The sequence below is a fragment of the Galleria mellonella genome, unplaced genomic scaffold, assembly GCF_026898425.1.
Source record: "Galleria mellonella isolate WM207_F2 unplaced genomic scaffold, CSIRO_AGI_GalMel_v1 utg35, whole genome shotgun sequence".
Lineage (NCBI taxonomy): Eukaryota > Metazoa > Arthropoda > Insecta > Lepidoptera > Pyralidae > Galleria > Galleria mellonella.
In genome coordinates, this window is record NW_026442082.1 from 6701605 (window position 1) to 6714819 (window position 13215).

Sequence of the window (13215 nt, forward strand, 5' to 3'; positions counted from 1 at the left end):
TGAACTCGAGATCAAACAAAAGAAAATGTTATTGATTATTTTATTTGGGAAGTATAATTTTTAGCTAATTTTGAAATTTAGTCTGAAATTGTATTGTTACGTAATATACTCCACATATAGGGATATAAAAAGGTGATGCAAATGTGTATACTTTGCGTGCCAATTTTTCGTTTAAAGTCAAATCAAGAGTATTCTTAGACTTCGGTTATTCGGTTCATAGAAAGATGTTAGTTTGCTATTAACACGTAGTGTAGGCATGTGTGATGTGCACAGTATGGGCAGTTTGAAATTTAGTCTGAAATTGTATTGTTACGTAATATACTCCACATATAGGGATATAAAAAGGTGATGCAAATGTGTATACTTTGCGTGCCAATTTTTCGTTTAAAGTCAAATCAAGAGTATTCTTAGATTTCGGTTATTCGGTTCATAGAAAGATGTTAGTTTGCTATTAACACGTAGTGTAGGCATGTGTGATGTGCACAGTATGGGCAGTACGGCACGTACGGGCGCGCCGTGTCGCCGGGGCTGCAGCTGCGCGAGTACCGGTCGGCGGGCGAGTGCAGCCCGCACCGCATCACAACGTACTCGTACCTGGCGGCCGAGCCGGGCTACCTGCGGCGGCCGCTACAGCCATACGACCGGCCGCCCACGTCGCCACACTTCCACCGGCCGCCGTCGGCCGCGTCGGGCGGCTCAGGCACGCGGCCGTCGTCGCGCGCCGCCAGCAAGGCGTCCTCGCGCCCCGGCATGCGCGCGCTCGTCGACTCCATCCGCAGCGAGACGCCGCGCCCAAAGTCGCCGCACATGAACAACGAGGTGCGCCCCGGCCCATGTCGCCGCCACTGTCTGCCGCTAGCCTTGTACGCAGATAATCTATACCCTTGCCCATGTTGACAGGAACCTATCGAGCTGTCACACTACCCGGCTGCGTACAAGCCACCGCCCGGCACCAAGCCCAAGATCGAGCGCGACGACTTCCCTGCCCCACCCTACCCCTACACAGATCCAGGTACTTTTTTCTTTTTTTTTAAATACGAAATTACATTTAATAGAAAATCAAATAGTTTTTTTTTTTCTGTTTCCCAATGAAGTAAATGTATAAATGGGGTGTGTTGTGCCAGTATGCACAAATACTGCTATAAATAAACTGAAAAACTATTAGTTAACCGTTCATATGGGGTGAAAAACAGTGATGTGACGGTGAATGTGTGGATGATTATCGGCAGAACGGCGGCGGCGGTGGTCGGACACGTACAAGGGCGTGCCAGAGAGCGACGACGAGCCCGACACCAACGGCGTCGCCAACGGACACGCCGCCGATGCGCGCCTGCAGCGCGAGCAGCGGGAGCTGGCCAAGCTCGACAGCGGACTCGCGCAGGTACGGACCAGCCCACGGGCACAGCTCGTAGGCTGCTGCGAGGACACGCTGCCCACGCATATATGTAACATATTTTAAGTTAAATTAATTAGTATCAACATACATATAGTATACGTCGGAGGATGCTGGATTGATTGCGGAAAGGAGGATAATGCTGAAACAGGTGAATCATTACTACGACACATGCAACTGGCGTACGAAAATCTGAATTAACAGTTTTATAGTGGTGAAACACGTGGTTAGAAAGTCCGCATATATGTGGCATATGTAATGCAATATGGCTAGGTGATATATTGGGACAGTGTTGATTGTTGCAAAGTAATATTTAATATATTTTCATGGCAAAATATACTTTTCAGGTGATTCTGAAAGATGTCAAAGAACGTGAAAAGTTGCAGCAGTGGAAAAAACAGAACTTGGACCCGAGGAACGCGAGCAGGTATAATAACGTCACTATAAATGTTTGTTGATATATTGAGTTACTAGAAATTTTAATAATTTTTGAAAGGTAACGATCAAAAATTATAGAAATAAGTTTGCATTTTTTGAAGTAATTTGAAATTTGATAGGGACAAATGTTGTACTTCTAAAGTCTAACGGCGTTACTGGGATCTGGATATTTTATAGATATTATTGTCTAGTTATCTATAATATTTAGTAATCGTCCAAGGATCGTTATAATGTATTTTCTTATTGAACTTACAATGGAAAACAAGCTAACTGCCCATCGTATAGAAAGTGATAACCGTTGCTTTCTATAAGCAACGGTGATGATGACATGACCAGATTATAGTTTATCACCCATGACACCTCTCTCTGTCATTCCTAAGGATTAAGGTGTTATGTCTTCCCTCTGTAATAGTAGTCATATCTCACCCTTCAAAGCCGAAACATCGCCAGTAAATATTACGTTCGTTTCGTGAAAATGATTTAAATTCCCACAAATTACCCGGATGGCCAGATGGTCGTCCGAGCGTGAGCACTGTGTCGATATGTCGTTGTGTTGTGCGCAGGACGCCGTCGGCGGCGCGCGAGCCGGCGTACCGGCTGCGCTACTCGTCGCCCGTGGGCGCCTCGCCCTCGCGCTCGCTCGACCACCCGCGGCCCGCGCTCTCCGCCGCCGGCTACTACGACCAGCCCTCCTACAACGGTACGCTCGCATACACTGCACTGCACTGCACACTACACCGCACCACATCACACTACACTACACTACACTACACTACAGCGACTTCCTGATTATACAGTCTTAACAACAGATCGAGAAATGAAATCCCCCTTTCTTTTTTGATGAAATGTAATGGGAGGTCCTCCCCCCGCTCCCCGTTGATTGGAAACAAACAAACAACACCCAAACAAACAAACAAATTTTACCCCTCCACAATTGAAATTATTGACAAATTCATGCACTTTATTTCATACTCGTGCCACCGGGTACTTTTCATAAATTTCAATACTTTTTCTATACACTATATTTTTTCTGTGAAATAAATTTTTCTTATCGCTATCCTATTGTTAGAAAAAGTACCCCCACGTTAATTTCACGTAATTAATGAACATTCCTCATGGCACACAAATATCTGTGACCAAACTTACGAAATAATGTAAATATCACGTAAATTCATAAAACGACATACAATAAAACACTTCCACAAGATGAATTCCGTGTCGCTTCTCGACACATTCGAACTGCGACGCGGTTTTCTATGATTATAATATAAGTTCTATATTTAAGAAAAACTATCAGAAATCGACTCGTGTATCCAAAGACAATTACTGTTATTGGAATTAATATAATTAAACGATTCAGTTTCTAAAACTGGGCGAGAAATAACAGCAGCTACGATGTACGCGTCGATTTCATGTACTCCCACGTTAGTCGCTAAGATTTCCTTCTATTAAATAACAGAAACTAATTGGCACACTTCTTATAAATACAAATCTATTGTCTCTATGAACGAGTACCTTACTTATTACTATTACTAAATAACATATTAAACTTATTTCGTGCATAGACTAGATCCATTATAAAGATCAAACAAACGAAACATCGTAAGTTTCATATGTTATTCTGTAACTTATTTCTAATTCTAATAACAAATTCTAACTTGTCGTCACTGCTTCCACTAACCGATCATTTTGATAATGCAACATACGTGTGAGCCGCGAAGTATATATACGTACTTACATAGAAGTAAGCTTAGGCACTAGGCACATTTATAATAAGTTTACTATTGTAATCTTTTGGAGGAAAAAATAAAGAGTATCTATCTATCTATGATATGAAAGTGAAATTAAGATAGTTTTCCGTGCGCGTTCGCTATATAAACATAACGTTATTGTCACAGAGAATATAATTTGTCTTCATGTAATTGCATACATTTTGCTCTTCTATTACGTCGAGTGCCTTGTGATGATGGACTATATGAAGGCGCCCACCACGTTGCCTGGCGCCTGGTTAGTGGAAGCTGTGCGACCTGGCGACGAGTGACGGAGCGTAGATGTATACTGTAGCCTGTCGCAGTACATGCGTACTACGCGCCGGACGCACTCCACGTCATATACCTACATACGTACATAAGGCGGCGCATATTTACTTTGTTAGATGCGTGGCGACATCTATGCTTTGTCCTTCGTTGCAGATCATATGCATAATAATTGCGGTTATTTTTTTAATTCTGAACATTCAGCGCTGTTGCAATATCATTTCTCATCGTAGTATTATAATTAAAAAAAATCGTGTCGATAATTTTACATGATATAAATTACGGTTGAATTTCTGGCCCTGGTTCGTCGTATAATTGATAATGCTACAATAGAGTACCGCGAGTGAAATGATAGTGTGAAGTGCTGAGCCGGTAAGCTATACGATACCCCGTTGCGGGTGGCGCGGGGCGGGGCGGCCGCGGAAGGTCGGCGGCGCGACAGGTGAGACGCTTGCACTCTCCGCTTGCTGCTGTGCTTTGTGGCACGCGACGCCGCACGCACCGTTCACTTATATAAAGACCACGTCCACGGTCAATGTAAAGTAACAGAAATATTAAAGTACTGGTTTTTAATGAATCTCTTACTCAACTTCCTGCTACTGTACAATGGTTGCTAAATGTACCTGTCTTATATATTCTTTATTGATTAAATATAATAATACTTCTCCGGTTGGCAGCAACAGCCTTCCAAACTGGATAGATATCAGTGGGTATTTCATGATAACAGGAATGCCACATCAAATAGAGCTGTTTTGGCTTGATCCTTTGGCTTGAGCCAACAGATAAACAATGTTAAATCCTTCAACAAATAATAAGTTCATGGCCACTGATCAACAGGTCGTGTGCTGTATTCCATTTTTTTATTATAAAAATTCTTAATGTTCATTATGCCAATTGTGTTGTTGGCGGCGTCACTTTTCTGCCTTTAATCGTTTGTGTTCACGTTTACACGCTTTAAGCTTCTTAATATTACGTTTATTATAAGTTCAATAATTATTTTATATTATTTAGTTCTATTGCAATATAAGTATTTTTATATTATTACACTAGACGTCGATACCTCTTCGTTAATGTACATATAAGGCCCAAACAATTTTTTTTTCGCTTCTAAAAGAGTCTACATTGATTGTAATTTGTTTGCGAGGCTCATCAGTCCTACTCTCACGCTTCGTTACTAACACAGTAACATGCATGGGAAATTTACGTACGGTATATAAAAGGTAACAGTTAAATGATAATGTTTATAGGACACATAGTAGAACTGAAATGAAGATTGATCAAGGAATAATTTAGAAAAGAATTATCAAGCTGTAAGTCGTAATATACGAACATATATTATTATAATGAAAGCTACATGCGGAGTTATACATGTTGCTGATATTTATACACCACGAACTCACTTCGTGAAGGAGTACCGCAGGGTACCACCTTAGGTCCAATCTTTCATTGTACCTTTGATCAATCTGTCAACCAAGTCTCCATACAAGTGAAATGATAGTTTAGTATATATACACCTGATTAGTGAATAAAATGGCAATACATACCGACAAGCGCTTAGCTTTTATAACAGACTTTACAATGTTATCTAAGAAAATTCTTCTATTTTTATGTATCTGAATATATTTATTTTTGTGTTGCTGCTCTGTACTGTGTTCAATATGATATGTGATGCATGTTTACGTTACGGTCACATAGTTGCTTATATATATAGAGAGAGAGATTCGTTGACGTTACGACAGAGATATTAAATTGTCCTCTCTTAATTTCTGGAAGGTACGATTACTATGAGATGTTCTGTAGTTTTATTCATTGTTCTAATTTACAGATTTGCTCATAGTTTTCAGTCAGGTGCTTGCTGACTGTCTTAAATGAAAAAGAGATTTCAGTACTAATTGTGCAGATAACGAAGATCTTGCCGAAATTTATATAGTTTTAATCATTGCTACTATCAAAGAGTATTTTTACTTTAGTCATTAAATGGTTCGTCAACGAGTATGTTTCTAAATGTAGGTGGCTATGTGATCGTCACAATGTACAATCAAGGAGAGCGTCTCGTCCTTAGACGTGCCCTTTATTGTACATCTTCCACTGCGCACCGTTTCGGTTTATACAGTAACTATCTACTCGCCCGCTCTATCTTTATCAATTTTAAGTTCGGTAGCGTCACGAGTACAACCACAGTGTAAATTTTAACTCCGCGTAGGTCTACTGTGAGATGGGATGCGAGATTCAACGCTTATTCATCTACCCTAGCAAATTTTTCGGTCTACGGTCTCTTTGTAGGTTTATTGGTGTTTTATATAACACCAAAACGCCTCAGTCCAAGCGAGCGAATGCTCGTCCTTCCTTGAGTTTGTTCTCATATAAACATGTCAAGAGCATCCTATGAGCATTCTCTCGTTGTTCCACTATAGTATCCTCAAACAATATTGATAACAATTTTGTTTCTTTAAAGATTAAATCTCATATTAGGGTTGCCTTAAACTACGGTCCCCACATTAAACATTTTGTATCTCTCCTCTCGTGTAAATGTAGCTGGCCGTGTGGCTTGTCATAGTTCAGTGTATTCGTAATTGCCCCCGAAGAGGTCTGGGGACCGTGGCGTTGTTTACACTGTGGTGTAAGTGCGCGGTGCGCGGTGCTTGTAGTAGTGAAGCGTGCGTGGTGAGTATCGCGTGCGGTGCGTTGTGTCGCAGCGGGCCCGGCGGCGCCGCGGGCCGAGCGCGGGCTGCGCGCCAGCACGCTGCCCGCCGGCGTGCCGCGCCGCGCCTGCCACGTGAGTACCGCCTCCCCCGCCACCACCCGCCACCACCCGCCACCACCCGCCACCACCCGCCGCTAGGTAGGTCGCCACGGCCACACGCTCAGGTGTACATGTTGCAGTGGTGTCGTCGCTGCGCGCGGTGCCGCGCCCGGGCTACGGGCTCGCCAACCGCTCGCACACCTTCTCCTCCAGCACCGCCGTGAGTACACGCGCACACACACACACATATTGGGACATTGATCCTATTTTAATCGCATGCGCATAGCAATCCGCTGCTTACTGTCATCCTCAAATATACTATCTACGATTACATGTACATTCCCACTCATGCTTTATTCACAAATTCCACCTGATGATATGAAAGAAAAAAATACAATTTGTATAGCCTGTAGCTAATTAAACATTCTTTTTTATTTGTAAAAAGTATTGTTACTACAGTCGGCAATAATAAAATTTATCATGTTTCTTTTATGAATATTTAATATTATTTTTTTAAATAAATTTAAAAAAAATGTCAAACACTACAAAGCTGTCAAGGACCATCTATGACAATAATATAATGTAAAATACCTAAATTTTAATAAATTTAAAAGCGTAATTTCATGAACTAACCCAACTGGCCCTCTAGACAAGTGGCAGGCGAATTGGTCAACGGAATCGACATCGCTAGCGAGTCCGTGAAGCCGAATGAGTTAGCAGTGGCGGATGACTGATTCTAACTCACGAACTCGCTAACGACGTCGATTCCATCGATGAATTGCTTGCCACTTGTCTAGAGGGCCTGGTCATTAATCGGCCCCGCACCGGCACGTTAACTCTGGCCTTCAAACTGCAGGTGACATGTTAGTTGCCTAGTGTTAATGTGTATATTGTAGGTAAGTGTAAACTAATGTAAACAGCTCCTCCTCTCCCCCCCCCCCCGCTCCCTCGCTCGTCCACAAGCTGTCCCCGCTTCTGTTGTGCTTGTCTCTGTGATCGTCTCCTGGTGAATGCCACTATTGTAGATGTGGTCGTGTTCCAGTCAGGTAGTGTTGTGTTACAGACATGTAATCACCGAGCCGTATTCCGACGCCACGAGAAACGATGCACTTTTTAAATACTCGTACACCCGGCTATATGTATTGTCATATGAAACATCCACTTTTTTGTGATGACAGACAGTTTATTAATTTAGGTTCACTAACAATTGTTTCCACAACATAGTGCAAATATTTATACAATTATGGTGCTAAGAACTAAGTGTAACAATTTTTTATAGACAAACACAGCATATATTGATACATTTATAACAATAAGTACGGAGAAATATATATACAGTTTACATCTATTATTAAATTATTAACAACTAACAACTAAAACCACCATATCTACAAGCAGATCCAGCAGCACGACTCATTTTATATATTTATATACATTTTGTACAAAAGCAGTCGTTATACCTAGATTGTTATAAATATGTATGTGACCGTTTAATCATTTACTTCCAACCATGGATGGATTGACCATGTGGTTCCGGCATAGACTAGGTCAACCCTTCCTTTCCCGTGGCTATCGTAAGTGGTGACTAAGGGAGGGCGAGGGATGGGTAGCAGCGTCACTCTTAAAACATCTTTAAAACCTGACTGCGGTTGCGAATCCGCCTGCCAACCAAACATCACAACTACTGGCAAAACCCCCCAAAGGGATGGCTCATGTTCAACAGTGAACGTTTAAGGGCTGATATAATATGATGATGAACGGTTTATCTGAATGGTAATATGGGTAGAGTGGGAATGAAAGCGGGAATAACTACGGATAGAGAAAAGTGGAAGAGAAAAAGATATTACGTCGACCACAAATAATAATTGGGGTGAGAGCAGGAAGATGATTACTATCCTATTAATATTGTCAATGTGAAAAATTGTGAAGATGGATGGATAGTTACTCTTTCTCTTAAAAACTACTGAATGTATTTGAATGAAATTTGGTACACAGGTAGATTATATCTTAACTTAGTACATAGGGTACCTTATGTACTGATTGACGTGGGCGAAGCCGCGGTATCACACACAGCAGCAGTATATTAATATTAAAAACACAATACTCCAAACAAAATCAATCATTTACTGAATATTTTTCATAAAATTTAATATTTATCAAAACAACACGAGTTCTCTATAATATTCAAAACTAATGCAGTTTCTGTTTGTTTAAAGTTTAAAATGTAATAATGTTTAATAAAGTTTCTCTTGGCGTCGAACATTGACGAACTGAAGCGAATGAGCCGGCGCTATTATTACTGTATTATATGTATTACTTAACAACTCTGATGTTAGAGAGTTAATACAATATTTGAACTATCGTAGCACACCTCTGAAGCTGGGTTCGTCAAGTCCGATTGTTACTAAAGAGGTAGGTACGATCGTCTACTTGTGCGTGTGTTTTATCAGGTATGTATATATAATTATAATAATTATGTACATACATGTTCCCCACATAGAGATATTATGTAGAATTCGATAAAATATACATACATATGAACATGTAAATTAAGTTGTAAATTTTGCATCAATAGTAGGGGAGATTACGACACAGTTGAACGTGGTTCAACCTATTTATTTTATAACAGTTATATATATATATATTTTTTAATAATAAAGCATGCTGTTTTTGTACATACATATTAATGAAATATTGAAGAATTATTTTTTATTAAGAGAATATTAAAGCACCACTATGTTTACATGTTATAAAAGCACATTTTTTACCATTGTATTGTTCATAAATTGATAAATGTGTGTGGTACGTGAACAGGGCGACTTCACATTCAGCGGGATGGGCGACAAAACGCACAGCACCGACTTCAGTAGCGGCAAGTCAGACAGTGAGTATCGTTATTTTGTATTAACACAACACGCATACGTACACGCCACAACCCTTACGCATTCAAGGAATAATAAGTATAGATGTATAAATACAAGCAGTTATGTTAACTAGGGTAGTATATTAAATGTTGCAAAAATAACGGACTGACAAATTGTAGTGAAGTCTGTCTACCAATTGGTTAAGAGAAACGTTACGTCCGGACTATTTCATCATGACAAATACATACAAAATACCTGTATATTATGGTTTCTAGTCATTATTTACATAGAAACCCCCAAAGTTATAATAATTGTTGGGAATGTATTTAAATAAACATATATGATATCTTGTTGTTCTGTTTAAACCTTCACCTATATAGCGTTAATTATTTAGTAATGAATACTCTTATGTAAATGGTGCACGAAATGTAAAGAGGATTTCAGGGGCCTCGCAAAGAAACTTGCGTGATTTCTCGAGTGATGGGAAACATAATAATTTATATTGTTGATTACGATGTTTACGAACGTAACAGAATTCATTAAACAGAACTAAAATATATATTTCCCTTGATAGCTGTGTTCAGTCGATGTACGAACACAGATGGCGTATTTCGGTGTGTTGTGGTTGTGATGTAGTTGGGTTGGAGCGAGTCATCTGACAGGCTTCTGTTGTTGGTTTCGTGCGCTCAGTGCGGACGGATCTGTGCGGTAAGTAGAGCGCTTCGCTTGCGTCGCAGCCGCACGCGTAGCTCGCACGCGACCGCCGCCGGACGCTCGTACGCGACTCACGCCACCCCGCTACCGACTTATACGGACAAACAATATGCTTCTATAACGGGCGTCGGCTTCTACATTTTAATTATCGTCTAAACTCCGTTTTTACTGTAAACGAGTATATATATTGACCACTTGTTTATTTTTCGCGCGTGTCGTTACGTGTGGAATTATCTTTTCTGTTGCTGTTGCCCCTAAAAGTGAACATATGTTTGTTTTTATATCCTGTATATCTTATTAGTTCACACATTATTGGTACAAATAAGTTTATATATACGTTCATGTAATAACAAAGTCTTTACTACGATCGAGTACTTATCACAAGTTCCTTCTTAAACACGAGTACCTTCGTTTTATTGATATCTACCAGTAGCGTACTGTGGACTAGGTCCTTTAATCGTGTTTAGTAACATAGACCACTCGTATAGAATATTAATTGATTTGACTAGATTGTTTAACCGTAGTCAGGATCATCTAAAATAATTGTAAAGCAATGAAGTACCAGTCACTGTCTAATCACAAAATCTTAAATCTGAAATTAGTACAGAAATTCTTAAGCATTTTTAGAATACCTTATTTATACTTTACCTATTTTATACTTTCTTCCCCGTCCAATAAAAAGTTTCGCCAAAGAAATGTGGTAAAATTTAAAAAGTAATGGTAACGGAATTAAACAATTCTATTCAAATAACCAGTGATATGGACTTCCGCAAGATAACACTTAGTACAGGAAAATATTTAAAAACTTTGCGTAACAAAAAATTTGATTCATGCACGGCATTACTATAGCGTGGCAAATGTAAGACAGATTTTATTAACTCTTCTAATGCTGTTGGCCGCAGATGGCCTTAGAGCTTATTTTATGGACACCGGCCGTCTATACTTCCCCGCCGTCGCCCGCACGTTGTGTAAGCGCTGGCAGTGCCGCGCACGAGGTTCTCGGCCGATATTAAGGGGTGTTCAAGTATTAGGTAACTCAATTTTGGGGGGGGGACGGCTCCTATAAAACGTTACGATGTATTACAAGGACGGAAGGGGGAATTCGAAAAAAGGCTTACTTAACATTGTGCGTTTTTGAATTTATTTAAATAAAAAAGTAGGAAATTAAAATCTAAGTTGGCAACTCTTTGCTTATGTTTTACGGGAAATCCCTTGATTATATTGTACCTAGGTAATTTTTATTTTATTCTCCCAAATTGACAACTCTGTCGTGTTTTACGGGGAATCCCTAGACTGTATTGTACGTCATTTTTTTTTCGTTGTCAGTATTCGTTAATATAGTGACTTATAAGTAAAAATGGTCACATGTGTGTTACATAAAGTATAGGGAGGGGGGTTACATGGGGGAGGGAGGGTCATAAATCTTCAAAATTGCGTCACATAATACTTGAACGTCCCCTTTGTATTTCATGTTTAAGCGAGCTTCTCGAAGGCAGGTTTTAAGCTCGGTAGAATAGGTACTTATCAGTACTTCTCGTCACGTAGACCTGCCTTCCATTATTTCGGTTATTTTGCCTACATATCTATCCAAACTAATATTTTTTTATGATTTTAAATTGTTCATAATCAACCTCACCTCTCTCCCCCCATTCCACATGCCAGCCTAGTGTCGGTAGGCTCTCATGCCCATGCCACTCACATGTGCCACGTCCACCGTAGCGACGGCCTCGCAGTTCGCAGCATGGTATATCTACCTATTTGCTTAGCTTAGACCCTAAACTGTCTCCATTCATATACATGTACGTCTTGCGTAAACTATGTAATCGTGTATCCACTTGTAATATATGACGTGTTCTTTTCCCAGTATCTGCCGGCTCCATTACAGACGTGGACAGGAGTGCTGTGGTGAGTTACTGACCTACTTGATTGCCTTTGGATATTTGAAACTTTAAATTTCTATTCTACAGAAGGTACTTGTACTGTGTCACTTCTTGTGAAATAAAGATTTTGATTTACTGTATGTTTTGAAAATCTGAATACATTGTTTCAAATAGGATTAGATTTCAACATAGCATGCATGCAAGTTATTTAGCAGAATGCGCAGTCTTAGTAAATGATTGATCAAAAAAATTTTTTTTATAATTAAATGGAAGATTTCGAGATTTCCGAAAATATTTTTTTTGGGTTGATGGCCTATCTGATGCAAAATAGTAACCTTCATTTATTGGACATCTGCGTCTGCATTAAAACACTGCAACGTCTATGGTATCACTTACGTATGCGGTGTTAATCCTGAAGATTAGGATGTTGCTTTGTTTTCGTACCACCCCTCACCGAAACATAGCTGTGCAAGCACAGTTGGTCGTCGTCAGGAGTATGAGTTTAGCTCACGCTGGCGACGCCATATCTGGCGGGCCAGTGCGGGCCGCCCGTAACCCTGTCCGTGTCCGGTGCACAGACGACGGAGGGCATGGCGGTGCGCGGCGGCAGCGCGGCGACCGGCCCGGCGGGCGGCGCGGGCGGCGTGGTCGGCGCGGGCGGCGCGGCGCCGGGGCTGGGTCCTCGCGCCGGCGTGCGCCGCTCGCTGCCCAACATGGCCACGTCGCACCTGCTGCACGAGCCCGCCAAGCTCTACCCATACCACCTGCTGCTCATCACCAACTACCGCCTGCCGCCCGACGTCGACCGCCTCAACCTCGAGGTACACCTATACTACTCTACCACACTCGCTCCTACTTACACCCCTCCATAATGTGTCCACTCTACCTGTAGGAGGCTAAGAGATCGACCGACTATTTTTACCTTTCATACTAAATCGATCAGGTAAATCACATTGTTTGAACAAAATATTAATAATCAATTAATTAATACTGACATCAAAGTTTCCAAGATTTTAGAATCTTTTTTCACTAATATACCATTTGCAACAACTCGATCTTTAAACTCTTGCGCATCTGTGACTGACGCTTTACTAACAGAAAATGTTGGCATATAATAACATTTAAATCGCTTAATAATAATAAAAAA

At 40.7% G+C, this 13215-nt stretch overlaps 1 protein-coding gene across 7 annotated transcripts in view; it reads left to right on the top strand.

Annotated features, from left to right (window-relative positions):
• The window catches only part of LOC113514491 (actin-binding LIM protein 2), a 97126-nt gene that overhangs the window by 79769 nt on the left and 4142 nt on the right, over window positions 1–13215 (top strand). For 5 of the 7 annotated variants that reach the window (XM_052896893.1, XM_052896888.1, XM_052896892.1 and 2 more), the window contains 9 exons: window positions 487–819; window positions 901–1012; window positions 1230–1381; window positions 1741–1820; window positions 2395–2531; window positions 6751–6830; window positions 9425–9494; window positions 12053–12093; window positions 12647–12889. In XM_052896893.1, coding sequence (XP_052752853.1) covers window positions 487–819; window positions 901–1012; window positions 1230–1381; window positions 1741–1820; window positions 2395–2531; window positions 6751–6830; window positions 9425–9494; window positions 12053–12093; window positions 12647–12889 — 1248 coding nt within the window. Of the gene's footprint in view, window positions 1–486; window positions 820–900; window positions 1013–1229; window positions 1382–1740; window positions 1821–2394; window positions 2532–6563; window positions 6644–6750; window positions 6831–9424; window positions 9495–12052; window positions 12094–12646; window positions 12890–13215 lie in introns of those variants that run through there. The other 2 variants (XM_052896889.1, XR_008253078.1) reach the window with 2 other exon arrangements.